The sequence below is a fragment of the Platichthys flesus genome, chromosome 19 (genome assembly GCF_949316205.1).
Source record: "Platichthys flesus chromosome 19, fPlaFle2.1, whole genome shotgun sequence".
Lineage (NCBI taxonomy): Eukaryota > Metazoa > Chordata > Actinopteri > Pleuronectiformes > Pleuronectidae > Platichthys > Platichthys flesus.
In genome coordinates, this window is record NC_084963.1 from 4,858,934 (window position 1) to 4,880,077 (window position 21,144).

Here is a 21,144-nt window from a genome sequence, read left to right on the forward strand (position 1 = left end):
TTTTACTTCCATTCAAATATTTGCATTTTCTGGAATTCCAACATTGAAACAACATGTCTTGTGTATTTTCTGGAAACTACTTTTGGTTTTCAACAGTGTGTAATCATCAAAACTTTTCTCCTATTGAAATAGAAAAATATGAGGTTTTCATTTTCACAAACAACAAATAAGTCTTCATCGTGAAACCACTTCCTGGTTATTGTATAGACTTTTAATTTACACATAAATAGTAGAGAAACTACAGGAACATATTTAAATACATCTGCATTGACAGTTTATAATAACATTTCTTTTCTCAGTAAATGACAACTGGATCCATTCAGTCATTTCATTTGGTGAAGAAGATGAGGGCGAGTTCTCCTTTTTTATTCACATCATCATCATCATCATCATCATCATCACTGTGTCTCTTTCTTTTTAACACTGTAATAAATTATATTTTCATAATCAAGGTCTGATACTCAAATAAATAAACAAACACATAGACAGACATGACGGTTTATACAGTTAATGAAATCATTTACAGGCAGATCTACAACACTGACAAACGTTGCTCCTTGTGGCCCCGACTTTCCTTTGGAGAGCAAATAAATACACAGAGTTGGCCTTTATTCATCTGTCCGTCATCTGCCGACCCCCCGAACACATTTCAAAGGCCAAGTTAGCAGCTGATGGAGGCGATTTGAATGTTCAGACTTTGGGTGGAGGTGACGCTGACGGGCGGAGGTTGAAAAGAACCTTCAGGATTCTCCACGTAGAGGCGAACAGCACACGACCGTATTTTATCTTCACACCGTAGATGTGACAGGATGTTGTTTTCAAAGTAAAATGCATAATCTAGCAACACCTGTATTCAACATAATACTGTACTTTTTTTTTTTTTATACATTCAGAAATAACTCCCAAATACAAAAACAGTCGAGCCAGGTTACAGTTTAAATACGTGCTCCCACCCTGTAATAATACTGGTGGAACAACACGGCTACTTCCTGTGCTCTCATCCCTTTATTTTGTTCTTCTTCTGGCATCGTGAAGTTTACGAACTCAAAGAACGAGCTTATTTAAATAAAATCTCCACCAATGCCTCTTCAGTGATTATCGACCGGGTTGGTCAACTGGATTGTTTTCGATCAATAAACACAGCTGGGACGTGATGAGGAGAATCTCCCTTTGGGATCTAATGTTGACAATAAATAAGTGTTGGTGTCTTTAGTCCACATTTCAACAACGACAATGACAACAGCAAAATAAATAAAACCTTGAGAAGTCCTCTTCTCCAGTCCGGTGTGTGCACTGTAACTGGGCCGGCAGCGGACAGACCCACAGACGTTACACCCGCAGTTTTTAAAAGTCTCATTTTTTTAAAGAACATGGAAAAGTTCAGAGGTTCTTTTTTTTTTTGAAGAAGTAAAAGTTTATAACCTTCCTGGTGGTCTTCAAACGCCCTCAAAAAGGTTCAAGGGGCAATGAAAGGCCGTGGTTGCTTTGGTCCTGTTTGGGTAAAGCTTCGAGTTTGACTGCCAGAGCAGCGACAAGGAGAAACCTGTGTCCCCCCTTTCAGTTCAGTCGGTCCGGGGAAATAAACACGGCAGCAAGAGCTGGTCCATGTGAGCTCACCGAGTTTTTAAGTGCTGGGATATTAACAGAGATGGAGCTGAAGAAGAAGACAAGTCATTCTTCTCCAACGATAAGAATTTTACAAAGTCTGAGACCGGTCCCCCACGGAAGGGGATGGAAAAGGGTCAATGGTCCCGGCTGTGTTCTGTATTTATATATTTACTTTGAGTCTATTTACTTTGGAACATTCCCAGAAATCCAAGCAGCTTCTTCCTCTTAGAAAAGAGAGTTTCTCGACTCTGCCTGTAAAGACAATGAAGAAAATTAAAATGATACATTAGGATCATGTACTGCGGCTAAATGTGTTTTAATTGAAATAAATAAATACTGATAAAAAGGTAAAAATCAGATAATTTACCTTTGTTTGAGCTACTTGTTGAGATGTGAGCTGATCTTTTCTTTTCTGATGATGTTTGCGTAGGGAATCTGAAAGACAGAAGGATTAATATAAGGTCAAGATGGATCAACCTTGACTTTTATCTGCACTCAGCCTAAAAATTATATATTCTGTGAGGATTAACAAATTGATTTGTCTCAAAATTAATATCTAATGCTATTTTTACAAGGCACAAGTGAAACAGGATCTGAATAAAGATTTTAATGAAAATATAGATGAAGAAATATTCTGCAGCAACGTTCCTGAAAATGATGAATTAATTTTTACGTTTTGTGTGAATGTGTCTTTACTCTCAGTCGGTTCCATCTGCTTTGTCTAGACCCATTTGTCACTTTTGAACATCTTAGCACGTGCACGTTTACGAACCGGCTTGAAGGCACGTTCACTCGTGTGACTTTGTGGTTACAAGAATGCAGCACCCCCTTTTCTGTGCGTTTTTATTTTTTATAGCGATCGTGTGCACACAAGCGTGCACAGTTGTTGCGTGTGTCAGAAAGCAAAGACAAACAGCGTCTGTCAGCGTGTCTGCCAGCTGCTCGGGTGATTGATGTGGACGGAAACAATCAGACGGCCGCAGAGGAACTTCTCACCCATGAAAGACAAACTAGATGATTGCCTCTGCCTTCGATGGACAAATAAGCAACAGCGCGAGTTGAGTCCTGACGATTTGTCTTTGTTCCGCCTTCATTTAATCTCTCTATTAGAAGACAGGGCTTCAGATTTATTATTTAATGTCTTTCTAAAATCTACTTCTTCTATTTCCTGATCCATTTTTTATTTCTTCATGAAAACTGTATTTTATTGAGACAGGATTTATACTTCCTCTCAATATCAGTTTTTAAATTAAAGCATCTACATAATGACATTTTATTTGTAATATCAGTGCAGAGCAATGATGTTTATTTAGTTTCAAGGTTCAGCACTGATTAGATCATTAGTGGTCTTACCATCTGTAGCTGCTGGACCATCTCCTCTCTGTAGGCGAGCTCTCGCTTCATCTGGTCTTGAAAATTATCTGAAATCGAAGTAAAACAAAATTATGATCAGCCAATAATTTGAGTTGAAGTGAGAAGATATAGAACAGGTGTGTTTAAATAAAGTGACTTACGGAAGACAGGAAACGGCGAGGTGCCCTTCAGGGCGTGGAACTCCTGCTCCAGTCTCCTCCTGAAGTCGATCTGCTCCAGCAAAACCTTCTGAAGCTCTTCTGAACGAGAGAAGAAGAACAGAGAGATGAAAATACTGAAATACACTCAGCAAAACACAGCCTAGTCCTGGAGGGTGTGTGTGTCTCTGTGTGTGTGTGTGTGTGTGTGTGTGTGTGTGTGTGTGTGTTTGATATGATTCCTCTATTCAACATCGAGCATCGAGAGGTAATTCTCAAATAGATGAAAATTACCTTTCTCCATGTTCTCAACGTCCTTCTTTAGTGGAACGGGAGACGAGGCACCTTGTCGCTGATCGCCTGAAAACAGAGATTCAAACTGTGAGTTTTATTAAACATTACAGTCAGATGTAGTTACAGGAAGTTACAGTTGAAAAGTAAGATCCATTTTTTGATCCATGAATATATTCTCGTCCTCTTTGATTCCATTTCTGCATTAATGGTATGAACTCCTCTCTCCGTCCTAATGCTCTATTTCCAGTGGGCATGCTGTAATCCCCGCTTTGTCCTCTAGGTGTCAGTATAAGCTTGTTCTAATGGAGACATTTACTGCGTGCTCTTGTTATCAGAATAACAGAAAATATATTTTTTTTTTGAAAAAAAAGGAGGAAAACAATCAGAGCGTTCAGCAAATGAAATAAACACAAAAATGGATTTTGTAACTCTGAAAGATGTGAAGTCTGAGATGATGAGTAAAGGTTTAATTGGACTTTCCAAAGATTATTTCTCAAAAAGAAAACAACTCACAAGTAATCAACCTCGACAATTATCGCGTTATAATGTCAAACATTTTATTTGTTGTCTATAAAGCTGCATTATAATTATATATTATAACAGCATTAGTAATTTGGTAAATAGTATATTGTGTGATATACGTTTTGTTTTTACTGATCTTACTTGTTGCTTGAAAACGTCAACATCATCATCACACGTTCTTTTCAAATTGAAAAGTGTGTGCGTGTGTGTGTTGTTTTCTCTGTGTGTGTCTGTGTTTGTGCGGACATCTGAATTGGTATTGAACGCCATAAATGAAGCAATCCAGTGCCCTCGATGTGTTTATCCTCCTCCAGTCATTTCATATCTTCGCTCGCTCCTTAAGCCTCCCTGTGCTTCTCTGTGTCTCTCTCTCATTTAGCTCTTAGAGAGAGAGAGAGAGAGAGAGAGAGAGAGAGAGAGAGAGAGAGAGAGAGAGAGAGAGAGAGAGAGAGAGAGAGAGAGAGAGAGAGAGAGAGAGAGCTCTCCTCACCCCTCTCGCGCTCTCTCTCTCTCCTCCTCTCCTCCCCTCTCCTCTCTCTGTCTCATTTGACAAGCAAATTTGCAGACAGTGCCCGAGGATAACAACCTCGTTTGACAGTCAATTAACCGTGAATAGTCAAAGCCAAGGCGGTTTGCATTACATAAATGGAAAATTAGATTATTTTTTTCTCCCTAGAAACAGAGGGAGAGTTTAAAGACAGTGGAGGGGGGGGGGGGGGGGGTGACGGCGGTGGTGGGACTCGGAGGAATCAGGCCTTCTAATCACGTAGAGCTTCCCACCGCCCAGGGAGACGTTTGGCAATCAGGGGAAAGGTGGTCTCATTTAATTTGTTTCGTGTAATCTTTCGAAATACATTATACATTATGCGCGGGGATCATTACGGTGTGTGTGTGTGTGTGTGTGTGTGTGTGTGTGTGTGTGTGTGTGTGTGTGCAGGGGTTGAGGGAGTGGGGGGTAGATATAAATGTTGGCACAGATGTCATAAAGCACTTTTAATGTCTTCCTGACAGATATAAAAAGGCAATAAGCTGTGATCTTTTTCAAACAGGAAAGGGTTGTGTGTTTTTTTTGCGCTGAGGAAGGGGAAAAAAAGGCAATTATGTCGGCAGCAATATGGGTCTAGAATGAAGATTGCCAGCACGGCTGCTTATCTCCGAGCTGATGTTTTCTTGTTGAACTATAACGGCCCCCCTAAGAGTAACAGCCCCGGCGACAGCGCTGCTAAAGAGAGCAGCTGTGGTGGAGCGGCTTTCTGCTGCTGTTTCATCCATGTGTGTGTGTGTGTGTGTGTGTGTGTGTGTGTGTGTATGTTATTATTACCAACGCTTTCACTCAGCGTCTGATATGAGGAGGAGACTGAGGTGGATGGAGCTTTTATCTGACTGCTTTAAATATTGAGTCTTTTTTTATGCTTTAGTTTTTGTATTTTTTAAATCAGTTTTATTTTCCCACCCTATAATAATCTGCACTGTGTTCGCTGAAGGAAGTGCAAAGTGTATCTTTTGATGCCATTTGAATCACATTTCATTCATTTGTTTTAATTTTGATTATCATTTTTATGTTGATATAATTTCACGTCAGAATGCAGATAAATTAAATTCCTGCCCCGACAACAAGTTATGAAATATTTTAGCTCTGATTTGCAAACTTCTATTTACAGTCACTTATTATTTTAGAGGTGTTTTCATTTAACTTCACTGACCCCAGTTGAGATTCAAATTACTGCGGAGTCACAACTTAAATCGACCTAGAAATCCTTATAATTCTCCTTTGGCCATTTTTAAAATTCTGCTGTTGTCTCTTTTGTTGTTCTCCATCTATGCGCAGACACTCAGCAAAGAAAAAAGAAATGAAATAATACCTGAGCTCTCTCTCCAGTAGTCCGGCGCTGACGTCTCGCTCTCCGGTGCAAAGAAACTATTCTGCTCTTTGTTTTCGTCTGAGAGAAAATGAAGGAGATGAGACAGGAGGAGAAATTCACTAAGGCCCATTGGCTGAGCTGGTTATCCGGACACATGGAGATAACTAAGTGTGGGCACGGTGTGTGTCGCCTTTGTGTGAATGCATATATAGACCATGCGTGTTTGTGTGTGTTTTGCGACAACACAAGAAAACATACACACAAGACATTTTCCAAAAGGGTCAGAGTGGGAGATGAGAGGAGCAAATGAAACGTCACGATAATATGAGCCGCGCAGGGAGAGAGAAGCCCTACATAACCACTCACTCAGACAATAAATGAAACAAAGATGCTATAACACAACCGACTCGGACGTCTGATGGAACAGACAGCATGGAACAGTTTGCAGAAAATAAGTTGCGTGATGAAACCCTGAACGAGGGTGAAAGAAGTAAAACCCGCACTATATATTTGAATGCAGAGAAACTGTAGTTTAGGTTAACAAAAACTAAATAAAACAAATGTGGTTTATAAAGGATTTAAACTGTTGTGCAAACATTGAATTGCACAAATTAATTTGAATACATTTCAATTGTGTTTTTTCTCTTACGTCTGGTGTCTTTAGGGTTTTTAAAACTCAATGTGAGAGACGTCAAAAAAACGTCCGAAAGCAACAGATTAAAACGTCCGTGCTCACCGGAGATGCTGGAGTTGTCTTTGGTCGCATACGCAGGAAGTCCCTCGTCTCTGTTTTTGTGGACCTGGAAAAACACAGAGAGTCCGTCAGCATCTCTTACTTCTCTTTATGTTGTACAATTAAAACACAGTTAAATTGTAACTCATCACACGATGCATGTTATGAGAAAGACGTTTTATCAGTTAATGATAGAATTCAGTTGTATTGATCTCAACAGTTTTTTTCTCCCTCTCATCAGATGTATTTGCAGAGTGCTGCTCGGTGAATCATTTAACTTGCACCAGTTTAAAAAGCTCATAACTGTGTGTGTGTCGCTCCCTCCTCCTCCTCCTCCTCCTCCTCCTCCACCTCCTCCTCCTCCTCCTCTGTCTCTCAAAGGCCTGGTTAATGTGGGAGTCGACAGGTTAAAGATTAGAGTTGCCCTAACAGGCTGGGGTGACAGAGGGAGAACAAACACGCCATGGACATTAAACAATCCACGCCTGGGCCTATTAGCCGGGATCAGAGTGGGGTGACTGTTTCAATTCCTACAGGGAGAAACCAGCCTATCAATCTGCTTATGCAGATCACATCACTGCCTGACTGCAGCACCATTTAAATAATAATTAGCTAAAGTGGCCTGGGGGGATATTTACGTTTTTGTAAGCGGGGTCCTCCCGGTGAGGTGGGTTGGAGCTGGAGAGTGGCAGGCTGGCTGGAGGGGACGCAGGCAAGCTGGGGGACTCCTGCTGGATGGGGTCCGAGGGGGAGGGAGGGGAGGCGCTGGGGTACACGGCGCCTCCCCCTCTCTCCTTCCCCCTCTCCTCTCCGGCGCTGTCGCTCAGCACGGGGAGGTACAGGTTGGTTTGAGTCTGTGGGGGCTTTCTCGTGAAACTCCCTTCCTCCTCCTCCTCGTCCTGCTTCGATGACTCCACATCCACCTCCCCCTCCTCCTCACTGTCCCCCACATCGGCTTCGCCCTCGCCCCCGCTTTCGCTTCCGTAACTACAGCTGCTGGTGGGCGAGAGCCGCTGGTGGCGCTCCGACCCGGCCACCACGACCCCAAAGTCCTCCTCCGCCGCCCCGGTGACTCCTCCACCAGTGCTGTGAAGTTTGGCAATGCTCTCTGCATCTTTGATGACGGGGCGGAAGGCAGAGCCGTAGCTCGGCTTCCTGGTTTGGAGGGTCGGGTTGTCGAGAAGCTTGAGCCAGCCCTCTGATGTCACCGGGCGAAGGTCAGAGGTTACCGTTGTGCAGTCGGGGTCAAACAGGCCCGTCCGTGGTGCGGCGGTCCCACTGCCAGAGGCCATGGTGGCACCGATGCCATTTCCACCGCCGGCCACAGCTCCGGGCTCACTGTGATCTGAGAGATCCAGGAAGGCCTGTCTCAGAGAGGGGTTGTCTGCTAAGGAGGAGAGGGCGCTGGGCTGAGGCTGGAGATAGGTGGGGACGGGGATTCCTCCGGCGGCTCTCGGGGGCCAGAACATGCAGAAAGGAGGATAGAAAGTGTCTTTGCGGCCGGGCCATAAAAGACCAGACAACCCTGCTGCTTTCTGCCCGGCGGAGACATCACTGTCGTCTTTTTTCTGCTGGCAGAGGCCAAATGCTGGGAAGGGGTAAGGCGAGGGGAAGAGCGACGTGGGAGGGAACTTCTGCAGCATGCCGAAGTTTTTGCTGGGGACGGGGATGACGGGGTAGCTGCGCTGCGTCTTACGAGGAGACAGATCTCCGTCCAGGTCGTCGTCCTCTTCGAAGCGTCCTCGTTTCTGACCCATGTCGGGTCCCATCATGTGAGGCCCCACCGAGCCTTGGAGAGACTTCATCGACCCCATGGAGGAGCAATGGGATGAAGAGGGAAGCGCTCTCTTCCGGCTGCCTCCGTTGAACATGGCTTTAACGTCTTCCCAGGCGAAGACCAACTCATCGAGCGGGACCTTGTCAGAGAGCTTGAGGTGTCGCCTCCAGGAGTTGAAGTTGGCAGCATCGGGCTGGGTGTACTTGGCGTCGGGCGTGCGGTGGGAATGGAAGATGAACTTATTCGGGGAGAAGTACATGTTGCAGAAGGAGCACTTGATGCATTTGGCCCTGGAGCTGTTGTAGCGTGCCGGGATGAAGTTGCCGCGGCAGCCCCAGGCGCATTCGTGCGACACGTCGAAGGCGAAGTTGTCCGGCAGCTTGGGCGGGGCGTTCTCTCCCAGGAAGGACTTGCACAGGCGCTCGGCCTCGCGCTTGGTGATCATGCCACAGCGGCGTGAGGAGATGGGCATGGCACCGGCCCGACGGAGGATCTCCAGCTGGACCGGCGTGCACTGGACGCAGGTGATGCCCAGCGCCACGCGGCGATTGTGAATCTCATTGTAGCTGTAGTTCTTGAGGAGCGTGTTGGAAATCTGCGCCAGGCAAAGTCTCTCGTTGTTGTCGATGACCAGTGACACGATGGGGACGCCGTACAGGATGACCTGGCCGACCTGGTTGGGCTTCATGGGCGGGGAGGAAGAGGAGGGCGAGGACGAGGATGAGGAGTGGTGGTGGGCGGGTCTGGGTGGAGTCAGGGGTTCCTGCTGGTAGGTGCCTGTTGAGCTTGTCATGATGATGTCATTAGAGCTGGAAAGACGGGCTTTGTCCATTCTTGGTGAAAAGCTGTAGAACGACCTGAGAAAGAAAGAAAGAAAGAAAGAAAGAAAGAAAGAACATTGATTTATGCTGTTGAAATTCCACAAATTACAGAATTAGTTTACATAAGTCTCTGTATTAAATATAAAGAGAAATAGCTGATGAACCTGGATGTGACACAAATACAATTACAAATATGTTCATCATGAGTTAAAAGAATGTGTATATTAAAATGTATTAATATTTTAAATCACAAACATCTAAACTGAATCTATTTCATTATCAATTTACAGCCAAGCACCACACTGCTTTTATTTCCTATATGTAACAAATAAGGGTGTAATCTGAACCAAAAAATTCTCGAGAAATATTATATTTTATAGTTATGATGTTGTTTTTTAAAAATTAAATACAAGTTAAATATGTTGCTTTTTTTAATAGAAAATGCAAAGGCTCAATTTGAACGTCAGATTTCTGCATTTATCGCTGTGTGCGTTTTCTAAAACGTCCTGCAGTTCAGTTAATTATTTTGAATATCAAGTGTCTGTAGGATTTTAAACAAATAAATAATATTCCTGATGGTGTTTGTCTGCCTTCAAAAATAAAAAAAGATAACACAAAAAAGCAGAATAAAGAAAGGGAAGAATATATTCTTAAATATGTAAAAAATAAATAAAGTGATGTGTTGGTGAATAGCAACTTTTTATCGTAGCTTCATTTATTGTTTCAACAAATTAGGCTGCGTTTTTTGGGGCTTGTGCAATACAATATATTTACAATATTTTGTTTAACTTTATTGTTAACATCTGCTTAGAGAATAAATATTAAAAATCCTATATATGTAGGCTTCATATCAGAATGTATCAATAACACCTAAACTCGTTTTGTTCCTCACATGTGTGGAATGTTTATGAAACAGGAAAAACAGAGGAATTACTCTCAGGTTCTACCCCCAAGGAAATATTTGTTCTAACAAATAAACTACATTTACTAGCAACTATACACAGATTATATTCAAGTCAGCAGCACAGTAATAACACGGAATAACAAGGTGTTGATTTGAAACGAACTACACAATGAAACAAATCGAAAAAAGGGATTTTTAAATTAACCTTCCAACAATTCATTCCAGTGGACTGAGCTGGTTTAATTGCGTGAGCTGAGCAACGTCAATAACGCCATTTAACAAATCAAGCACTTATAGAGAAACGCTTTAACAACAGATCTGAGTTCACTGTGGAAACAAGATGTCGAAAGAAGCTGTTTGATATTTTTGATGGGAATCTGAAACTACAAGAGGCTGGGTGGATCAGCACAGAGTCACAGGGATCTCACAGTGAAGATGAGGAGCAGTCAAATGCAAGGATCGTACACAGGAGAACTGAGGCTGTGTGTCTGAGTTAACACGTGTGTCCTTTGGAGTTAGAGCAGATATACATTCAGTTCTATGGAGAGTAAATAAGTGATAGAACAGCTCTTAAAGTTCCCAGGTCACACACAGTTCAGATCATAAACACTTCAGGTCATAAAAGTCGTTAGACAGGTCTGGAAAAACTTACTTTTCAACTATAAAACAGGTTTCAACCACACTTAGGTATTTTTTCCACTAGAATAATTTTAGAGATTTACTTGAGAGCGAGTGACACTCAGGGCAGAGGAGCGTGCAGGCCTGCGTCAATCAGACATCCGGAATAACTTCACATTATTAATCGCTCTGTGTTTTTAGTGACTCAAATGAACTAATAATACGAATAATAATATAATGAAATGAATAATAATTATAATAGTTATAATAATAACACGACATTAAAAAGCATTAGCCTCAATTTAAGGTAGAGTTAGAAATGCAATAAAACGCGCGCTATTCACAGACATCATTACGTTAACACGCGCGCGCTCATTTTTACAACATTTCACTGAACTTCAGCGGAAACACTTCTTACCTGCGAATCCCGGGAATAATCCCGAATACGTCAAAATGTAAAAAAATAAAAGAAGCCCGTCACGAGAGGAATCGACTGATCCGACCTACTTTTAACAAACTCATTTTTATGACGCGAACGAACCGGTTTCACTCTTGGTTAGATCCGGTAAAACGTGGAGTTCGGAACCGATGCAGCAGCGCGTGAGGTGTGAGTAAACTGCGACCGCTCGCGCCGGCTTTATTCGCTTCTCAGAAGCAGCACGCGCCGTCCTAATCTCTCTCTCTCTCTCTCTCTCTCTCTCTCTCTCTCCCTCCCTCCCTCTCTCGCTCTCTCGTTTGATTGGCGTGTTGCGCGAGCTCAGCCCACCACTCACGGAACACACACACACACGCACACGCACACGCACACAGACACGCACATGCACACGCACACACGCTTTACTTGTCGTCTCGCTGGAGCTGCCACTCAAACGCTGCAAAAGTCAAAGCAACGGGCACGAGCCTGGACTGATGCACGCCACATTTGCGCGTGCATGAAATGACCCCTTCAGAATTACACCCCCCCCCCCCCCCCCAAAAAAAAAAAACTTTAACGTTATAGCTAAAACACCCACACACTAACCACCAGCCAGCCGCCTGTACATCTCCCCATCACACCCGGAAATAGCCTCCGACAGCATGGTGATGTGACTGTTCACACACACAGAGTCAGAGGTTCATTTAGTTTCCAACAATGTAAGAGAGGCAGCAGCACTGACAGCACACATGCAGCAGATGAAAATGTACCTTTCAAACACAGACACAGTGGAGAACAGCGGCTCGGACCACAGGGGCCTGCAGGAGGAGGAGGAGGAGAGAGAAAAGGCTGAGGCAGCAGTCAGACAGACAGTCTGGGGATCAGAGTAGTGTCTGTCAGTGCAGCTGATACCACCGTTCACTGTCCGAGGAGGCCGTTTGGAAACACGACTCTGGATACATGTGCAGGTGGCTCCCAGGAGACCGGAGGCAGAGCAGGAAGCCTATATGCCGTCTGGTGTGAGTGAGGGTCAGAGGAGCTCCCAGTGAACAACATGTGCTATAAAGGCCAGTGACTATTCACCTGGAGAGGGCCCTGAAAGTGGCAGGGTAGAAGTATTTAATATATCAGAATGGAGGAAGGGGGGGGGGGGGTTCTCTGGTTGTGCAGGTACCTCCCATGCATGAAGCTCTTAAACCAGACGTGTAGCACATGATGCTCTGTCACAGTTGTCAACAGACGACACATGAAATCTAGATATTAGCTGCCTCACAGGAAGTATTTAAAGGAAGCGAGCAGGGGCTGTTGTTCAGCTCTGAGTGAAGTGTCCCACATCCTGATTGTCCCTGTTAATTAAATCAGCTTAATGAAGTTTCTTTTTTTACAGGACAAAATGATTTCACGGAGGAGAACTTAGTGCCACAGGTAACAGACGGTGGCTGTTCATGAGGGACAAGTGCACACGTGTCTAAAAAAACATATGGACATTACACCGTTGCTTTTCAAACCAAAACTGGTTCTTCTTATTACTAAGTTTAAGTTGAAGTCTATATTGTTACTTTAACTTGTGTAAAATACTTTTACAGTTGCATTTTAAGCTCATCTGCTCTCAGTTGTATATTGATTTAAAAAAAAAGAACTATATATATATATACAAATAATACTCAATCCATTGTGTTTATTTCCACACATCAGTCAATCTGGTTAACTCGGATGTGAGACATTGACACTGGCTGTAATTTATTCTTAACCAATCTCTTCTCATATAGTCGCGTCTCGATAAAGGCTCAGTCCTTCAATGCTGTGCACGTGTGCGCGAGCGGCACGGGGATGAGCGCGAGCCCCATCTGCTCCAACTCGAGCCAATTTAGTGCTGGTGTCACACGCACGCGCACTTTTTTGTGTCTCGCGGACGCCTGCCACAGGGGGGGAGAGAGGGGGAGAGAGAGAGAGACAGAGAGAGAGAGAGAGAGAGAGAGAGAGAGCTGCAGCTGACGTCACAATAGAGAGATGAGAGGATATAATAGAAAATCTGGTGAATTTTTTAATAATCACAAAACATGTTTCATACATAAAAAAAGTATAATTTACTATTTACTTATTTTAAATATAGTACCTAATATAATACAAATGTTCAATGTTTTATAATGTTGTTTTCCAACACAATAGGCTCTTTACCAGAATCTAGGAACCAAATCGATGTTTCTACATTTAGCTGAACGATATATATTTTATAAAGTTTATTTTATGAAGTTCTTAATTGATTGTTTTTTTTTGACTTGCTGACAGGCCTGGGTTTTCTTTCCCTGAACCATATGTGGGATTTCTATTATAACGCGAACTAAATGAAGCTGAGGTCCTGACACGTGAAAACCACGCGTGGAGAATTCCCTTCGTTTTTAAACGACACTAATTTAAACCGCTTACACGACGAACAACGTAAAGAAAAAGACGCGTGTGACATGTTATCAGAAGCAGAGCATATCTAAACCGTGTGCAGGGGGAGGAGAAAGGCTCTTATTGGAATACAATAGCGCTATTAGCCCCTTTGGAATACATTTCACTTTCTTTCTTTCTCCAGCGCGCATTAGCCGGGTCGCCCTACTGAGAAATTAATCATGCGTTTAAAAAAAGAATTGGCTGCGTGACCTGGCGGGGTCACAGCGGAGAGGAGGAGGAGGAAGAGGGGGAGGAGGAGGAGGAGGAGGAGGAGGAGGAGGGAGCTGCTGCTGCAAACATAACAAATTAAGAGCTACAACACTAAGTGAGCTTGAGACATTTAACATCAAATCTGTCAATAAACGAAACGTGGCCCCGGGTGAGCGATTACCATCCTGAGATCCATCGACTCCTTCTGCAGGACGCACTGGATCAAGCCTCAATCAACCGAACTGTACCTATAAACACGTATTTATAAAGATGTGTTATATTGCCTATATCCTAACTGTGGTATTTGCACGAGGCAGCAGCTGCACCAGTGCTCATATTTGTGGGTTTAAAGGCGGATGGAGACAATATGCTGCACAGTCGCCCTGCTTACGTGCCCCACTTTAAATCCTTACTTAATGCTGCACGTCTTTTACCGAATGAGACTCTTCTGCAGAGAAGATTTACCACAGCACTACAATTAACACGCATCTTAATCACCCTGCAGGACAAACACCAAACAATTATTATGATTATGTGCGTTTTATTGTTTTTTTTTTATTCTTTATCCGCGCTTTCTCCTTGATGGGGAGGGGGGAGGGGGGTGCATTGGGTGCGCACGAGGGACTGGGTCGTGCATGCATGCCCACGCGCTCTGCTGTGTCACCATGCACGTGTCATTAATCTCTGCTGTTGTGTGTTTAATTGCGGTATAAATAAACTTGTAAAAGCACTTAAAATATGATTGCTGCATTATTAATAACAGCAATGATAATTATAATATTAACATTTACACATTAGTCATTTGACAGCCTGTTATTGGGCTACACTGTCTTCTGAAAGCAATGCGTAAAATCTAAACTTCTGAATTCTGATCCCTTTCGTTTACTTTACTTCACTTCAGTGAAAGTCACCAGCACAAACAACATATACGAAATATTAATAGCATGGTAAAGGTGGGTATATATAGTCATCTGTTCTCACTTACCTTTTTCCCGTCGTGCACGTGAACGATGCACTCCTCAGTCTGCTGGATGGGAGCTGGCCTGAGGCGCTTGTACCAATTAGCGCAGCGCAGCCTCCACTAAAGATCCTCATATTTCACCACAGATCTGCAACATTAGTCAGAGTGAATTATTAAGAAATTATTATTTCACTAAATGCATATGATGTTCACAGAACCTGAGTGTGTGTTTTTAATCAGATGCCTTAAATCGTTTATAATTGAATGTATATATATATATTTATAGGCCCCACAGGAGTTTAGTTATTTCTGTTTTTATTATTCAAGAAAAAGTAATGAGTGTTTTCCTCAGGTCTCTGCGTCATAATTAATTTGACCATAATGTAATGAAGGTAACCTATATATTATAGAAAGGCTGAAGATTATTTGTTTTTTCTAATTTATCTAATGACTTAAAAATCCAGGCCGTAGATCTGATTTATTTTGTCTGTAGGCTACAGAGCTTTGTGTGTGTGTTGTAATGTTTCCTCTCCAACCAGCTATTACCAAATGAAAGGAGATAAAAGAAGTAAATTAAAAAAAATAAGTAAAAAGCTGTTGTGATATAATAATAATAATAATAATGAAACTCAAAATGAGAAAGGAGTGATCTCACTGTCATTGGAGCAAACAGTTAAAAAAAGCTAATTAATGTTAATAAGCATTTATATCCACATATTATATGTTTTATTATTAGCATTTAATGAGACAAAGAGCACATTGAAACAGAATTCGGAAGTCTTATAAATAAATATCTATTTAAATTGATGAGTTTATAGATAGTGATGATGGCTTTAACTTTGCTGTTGTTATTGAGATTTAAAGTGTCTGTGTTGTAGTCAATAGTGAGTTTACAGTGACCTTATAATATGTTTAAACGTCTCGTCAGGATTTTTCCTCCGTGATCAACTTCAATTTCCCTGTGACCTTTGGATCTTTGCAGCATTTACTTGGGGATCACCATGGCTGTGCTTCATGAGCACTCTCAGTTTTTTGCGAGGGAGTGGATCAGGGATGCAGAGCACTGAAGACCTGCAGGGAGATGCAACTTTACTTACTGAATGATCCGGCTTAGTAATTAAAGGCTTGCTTGACTTTTAATGACCCCGGCACACAAGCAAAGTTGTGCAAGTTATTATTATGAGTGGAATGAGTAATGAGACGTTAACGGTGAACACTGAGCTGCAGCCAATTAGCTCCGGTGCAGGCAGACTGCTGGGCGCTACAGTGCTCTTTAAAGGCAAGCAGAGAGCCTACAGGGTCAGGGGGGGGCAGGGTAGAGTGAGAGAGAGTGTGTGTGCGTGTGTTTGTGTGTGTGTCCAGAGTCCATGTTTACAGTAGATTAGTCTCTTTAAGGTAAGAAAGCAAAAAAAGCAAATGACAGCATATTATTCAATGAGGAGTTAGGGCACTAATGATGATCGACATGGGAGTTCCATTCCAGAAGAATTTAGTTTGACAACACTTTCTACATCCTTTAAGTTAAGAAGCTCTGTTATCAATCTAAGCCTTGGAATCTATTATGAATAATAAAACTAACACGCTATAGAGAACTACGGGCAGTAATGTATATGATACAATTTGAGGTTAATGGGCTAAATCAAGCAAAACCACTGATATGGCTCCTTTAAGCTGTTATTATCTCAATATAGATGTGTGGGGTTTATAATCAGGATTTCTTATAACATTTAAGAGGGATTTTGCTGTGTTAGTTTGTATATTTTATGTATTTATCTGATATCAAACTGGTAAATACATAAAAAGTCACTGGGGGCTCAGTGTTCATCTGTTCAATCTGATAATAGTTCATCTGCTGTGGGAACGGTTTGGTTAAAGTTACTGTAGCGCTCATATTTACAGTATTAGTCTGTTGTTCCAACCTTTGTTTCCAACAGCATCATACAACACGAAATATAGAACTTAATTTTCAGGATCAGGTTTGAAAAGACAAGAAAAGGCAGTGTGTGTGTGTGTGTGTGTGTGTGAGGTATCTTAGACAAGCAACACACAGCATAAGACTATTATCCCTCGTCCAGGAGAATCATTCAGTTCTCCGCGGGGTGTCAAAGCGACACATCTCGGCGGGGAGAAGATAACTAACTGAGATGATCTCACAGTATTTCAGCTTAATTTTCTTTACTGGGGAATATGCGGCGGTAATGTAACTTAAATAGGCCATTGTGGAGCTAACTGCATCGTTTTATATGGGACATAAAATCATGGAAACTCACCAAAAAGGGAGATTGGCACTTAGGCCCGCTCAATGTGTTAGAATGGATTCTGAATGAATTACCACAAATGTTGTCCCATAAGGCTCTACTCTCTAGATGCTCGAGGTGTGTATGTGTGAGACCTTTTTTTTTTTACCCAAATAAAAAACCTCAGTTTCTCATTGTTATTAACATTGTACTCAATGTGGAAAGTTCTCCTGTTTTTAAAGCACTCGTATCATAATAAACGCACCAAACACCGGTGGGTTGAGGATTCATTTATTAAAACACCTCATCAGCGCTTCGTCATGTCTAAAATATCTTGCATATGAAATGAACGCCGCCATCTTGCCTATTGGAGACAGAGTCAGAGCCGTAGTGATCAGGGAATGGAGCAGAGTGATTGAGGCTCTACCCTAAACATGCTCTTGACCAATCAGGAGTCAGTCTCAGCTCTTAACCTTAATGTTTCACCCTGTTTTTATTCCAAAAAGGCGATCCAATGCATGTTTTGGTAGAGCTCCATCCGCCGATCGCTTGTACGCAGACTCCAGATCTTCAAGATGGCAGTGTTCATATCTGATATATTCATATTCACATTCTGGCTTCATCTCCGGACAGTGGGAGGAAGTGGAGACTCGTTGGAGGGCACATGAGCAGGAGACATTCTTGCAACTGCTGCGACTAAGAGCAACAAGAGCAGCAGCTTGGATCCGATCCATGTATTGTGCAACATGTGGATGGATAGTGTCTGGAAACCTCTTTTGAATTTAATACTTTTGTTCTGAGAGTCCTGAGCTGAACCTAATCCAACAGAGTTCCTGCAGATCGGCTCCAAAATACTCTAGAACCTCTCCCAGAGGACATGGGACTGACAGACACTTAGTTTGGCCACATAGTTTATATGCAGATACATTATTTTATGATGCTTATGTGTCCTGTCGTTCCACTTGTCCATGTTTCTGACTCGTCCGTCCGTCTCCAGAACTCAAGAGCTATGTTAATGTGAACGTTAAGGGCTCTATTAGTGCTGCAGACAGGAAGTGGACAAACCAGGGCTTTTTCTATTCGTCCATTATTAATGAGGACTGGAGGTTAATCTACCTCTTAATCACCAGGCAACATAGAGAGGGATGCAGGGGATGGAGGGACGGGTGGAGGGGGGGGAAGTTTTTCTACAGAAATTAAACAGAGGAAGCCATCAGTGATGATGACCTCATCATCTATCAATCAGCAATGACTTTGGATGTGTTAAAAAAATGAGATCATCCATTAGTGCACAGTGGAGTAAATGTTGTCTCACCTCAGTTGAAACAGTCTGGAAATCATACAACAAGTGTTTGATTTTAAAAACTGGAATCTCTTTTCAGAAATACTTTTTTTTAGGATACTAATTTGAAATATCTATTTATATAATACAACAAATTATTTAAAACTATTTCTTCATATCCCCAATCCTGTAACTGATCTTTTCTTATTCTGTTTGTCACAGAAAACAAGTCTTGTTTCAAAACTTCTAAAAGAATCCTCAAGAAGCTTGCCCCCTATATTGGCAAAAAAGTAGTTTAACCCAATATGAAAATAATACAGATGATAGGTTAATCTGAAATGAGTCCCAAAAAGATGAAAAATGGAAAATTACACGATGCTTACAATTGAAAGGCCGTAGGAGCTCAATCTAGCAACAATAACAACAAACCTTTATTTACACTGTCAGGAAAGAAATTGAATCCCAGCGTGAGTGTGTGTTTGTGTGTGTGTGTAGTACCTGGTGTTTGTGTCACATGAGCGTGGCCCCCCTCACCCCAGACAGGCTATAATTGTGTAATCCTGTGATTCTGCTTGTAATCCCCTCAAACATACAGGAGAGTAGCAGAGATCTCTGCCAGATTACACTGCACGGAGTTGATCTGCATTTGTTGTTTGTATGTTGCTGAAAAATAGACCAAAAATGTAAAATCATGTGTAATGATTCAAAAATATTTCCCTACTGGGACGCCTTGTCAAAGTAAAAGCAAATAATACTTTCTTTCATCTACATAATTGAGATGACTACACACAGGTACACTTAACTGCACCGCAAGTCGTTATAAATAAAGTATTGCTTCGACTTTTTGACAAATACTTGACAAAATAATGATCTGTGTGAATATGGAATAAACTGAAATAAGCTTCTCTTTGCTCCCCGTCAGTGTAAAACATGATTTTTTTTCAAAATGAATGTGTATAAACATGAAATCTGATACCAAAAAACAACCAAGAACATCCTGTGGGACAAAGCAGCTCACATGTTTGACTGGCAATTAATGTTCAAACACACAATCACACACACCAACACTTTTATTTTTCAATTATTTGATTTTTAATTATTTGATATTTGTGTTAAACGCAGTTCTGCTCAAGGGCTCGCCATTATAGATAGAGGCTGAGGTTTAAAGGGGGGCCACCAGGCAAAATGGTAAACAACAGAATTAAATGGTAATAATTATTGTTCCAGGAAATAATTATTGTTCAGCTGCCTATCTGCTCTGTTGTTTAAATAACAACGAATATTAGCTGTCTTTTTTTCCCTATAAGACAACTGTGTGTCTGTGTATGTGTCTGTGTGTGAGTCTGTGTCTGTGTGTGTACGAGGATGAGGTGGCTTAGGCTGATTCACATATACGAGGCACAGATAGATGCACACATGAGGCGAGAACAATAACACAGACACACAATGCAGCTGGAGATTAAAACACACAGCAGCTTGTGCAGATAAGTAATACATATTCAGCAGGTTAGATGCTATTGTTTTTACGACCAAATACACAACTCAAACTCAGAAATAACGTTTTTTGATTACTTTAATTTATGTTACTGATTAATAAGTAATATTTCTACAGACTCAGAAGTAAATGTGCACATTATTGACCAATTTGGGGGAATTGATTTCACAATACTTGTATATGTATTACTTTTATATGTATACATATTACTGACAGAAAAACTGTATGTAAAATTCTAACTATGATGATTTTCCATGAGAGTAATTCTGCATATTAAAGTGCAAACTTATGCAAACAGAACTTTCTGTTCTGTCTTCCAAAGAGGAGTCTACGCTGCACTGATCTCACATCTGCATTGTTTTTGATGTGTTAATCCCCCCAAGTTAAAACTCAGCATGAAAACAGCTCTCATCCTTATTATTGTTATTATTATTATTGTCATGATCTCCTGCTGAATTACCGCTGATCCACTGGTGCGTAAATACCCTTCTACTCCAGTGTGTGAACTGGGGGATTAGCAGCGGGGCTGAAAGAGACACTGAGCTCACCGCGCTAATGATCGCAGAAATGTGAGTCTTTGTTGTTTTTAATGTCATCTGAGTAGGATTCAGTCAAACGCACAAAATTCATAAACACACAAACAGCGTATGCTTCGTGACGTCAGGTCACAAACCAGCATACTGTGCTTTTTACTCCACAAGATGTTTTTCATGTTCAGGATGGATTAGTTTCCCCTTAAAATCGTTTTAATCTATTTTTCACAATGTGAGGACAGATGTTATGAATAAAAAGCGACAAAAAAATGTAAAAAAACATCTTTAATACTAAGCACACTGGAAAGGTCCCGAGGTTCATTCATACACAAAACATTATCCTTTATAATCACAAGACTTATTTTTGAGTTTGATTACATTTTATCTTAATTATCAGGGGAGTTCTCACACCATCATGGATTTTAATATAAACCTGTTGTTACACATAGTGTTGTATTGAAATGTTGAGTTTAAAGTAAAGATTCCAGGTGTTGTAACTTGTTTTTTGTTGTTGCTCTATTTAACACTATTAAAGCTAGAGTCGTATACAATATGCAGTGGCCACACTAAAGTTGTGTGCTTTTTACAATAAGCTCCAACTTTGTGTTATTTTTCTCTGACTGGACCGGTGTCTTGTGTGTGTCTGTCATTTTGCAGTACTTCTGCTAACAGTGAGTTTAACTGTGATAGTCAGTGAAAGGTTTTATCAAAGATACAATTTCAAACTGAACGTCATATTTGCTGTAGTTGTATATTTGAGTCAAATTCAATTCTGCGCTTGCTCTTTGCAAACCTTAAAATTCCAACCTCACTTTTGTCAGAGTCGACCCCGATCGTCAAACTGGACTTAGACACTTGTTGCACATGTTTTCCTTCACTGTGACAAAGCCTCCTGTAAACTCTAAATGTAAAACCTGTCCTA

At 41.6% G+C, this 21,144-nt stretch overlaps 1 protein-coding gene across 1 annotated transcript; it reads right to left on the reverse strand.

Moving 5' to 3' along the window:
* Positions 1-197: 197 nt before the first annotated feature.
* On the reverse strand, positions 198-9,148 carry skor2 (SKI family transcriptional corepressor 2). The gene is made up of 8 exons (XM_062412295.1): positions 7,169-9,148; positions 6,534-6,597; positions 5,798-5,875; positions 3,414-3,479; positions 3,123-3,221; positions 2,962-3,029; positions 1,976-2,043; positions 198-1,860 (listed from the first exon to the last, which is right to left on the reverse strand). The coding sequence occupies exons 1-7, from the start codon at positions 9,137-9,139 to the stop codon at positions 1,987-1,989; spliced, it is 2,403 nt and encodes an 800-aa protein (XP_062268279.1). The 5' UTR covers positions 9,140-9,148; the 3' UTR covers positions 198-1,860; positions 1,976-1,986.
* Positions 9,149-21,144: the final 11,996 nt, after the last annotated feature.

Coding starts and splice junctions, on each gene's coding strand:
- skor2 (XM_062412295.1), bottom strand. CDS start 9,139: ATGGACAAAGCCCGTCTTTCCAGCTCTAATGACATCATCATGACAAGC. Junction 6,598..7,168: donor AGGACCCCGCTTACAAAAAC/GTAAATATCCCC, acceptor GTGTTTTTCCAG/GTCCACAAAAACAGAGACGA. Junction 3,030..3,122: donor CTCGCCGTTTCCTGTCTTCC/GTAAGTCACTTT, acceptor CTTCGATTTCAG/ATAATTTTCAAGACCAGATG.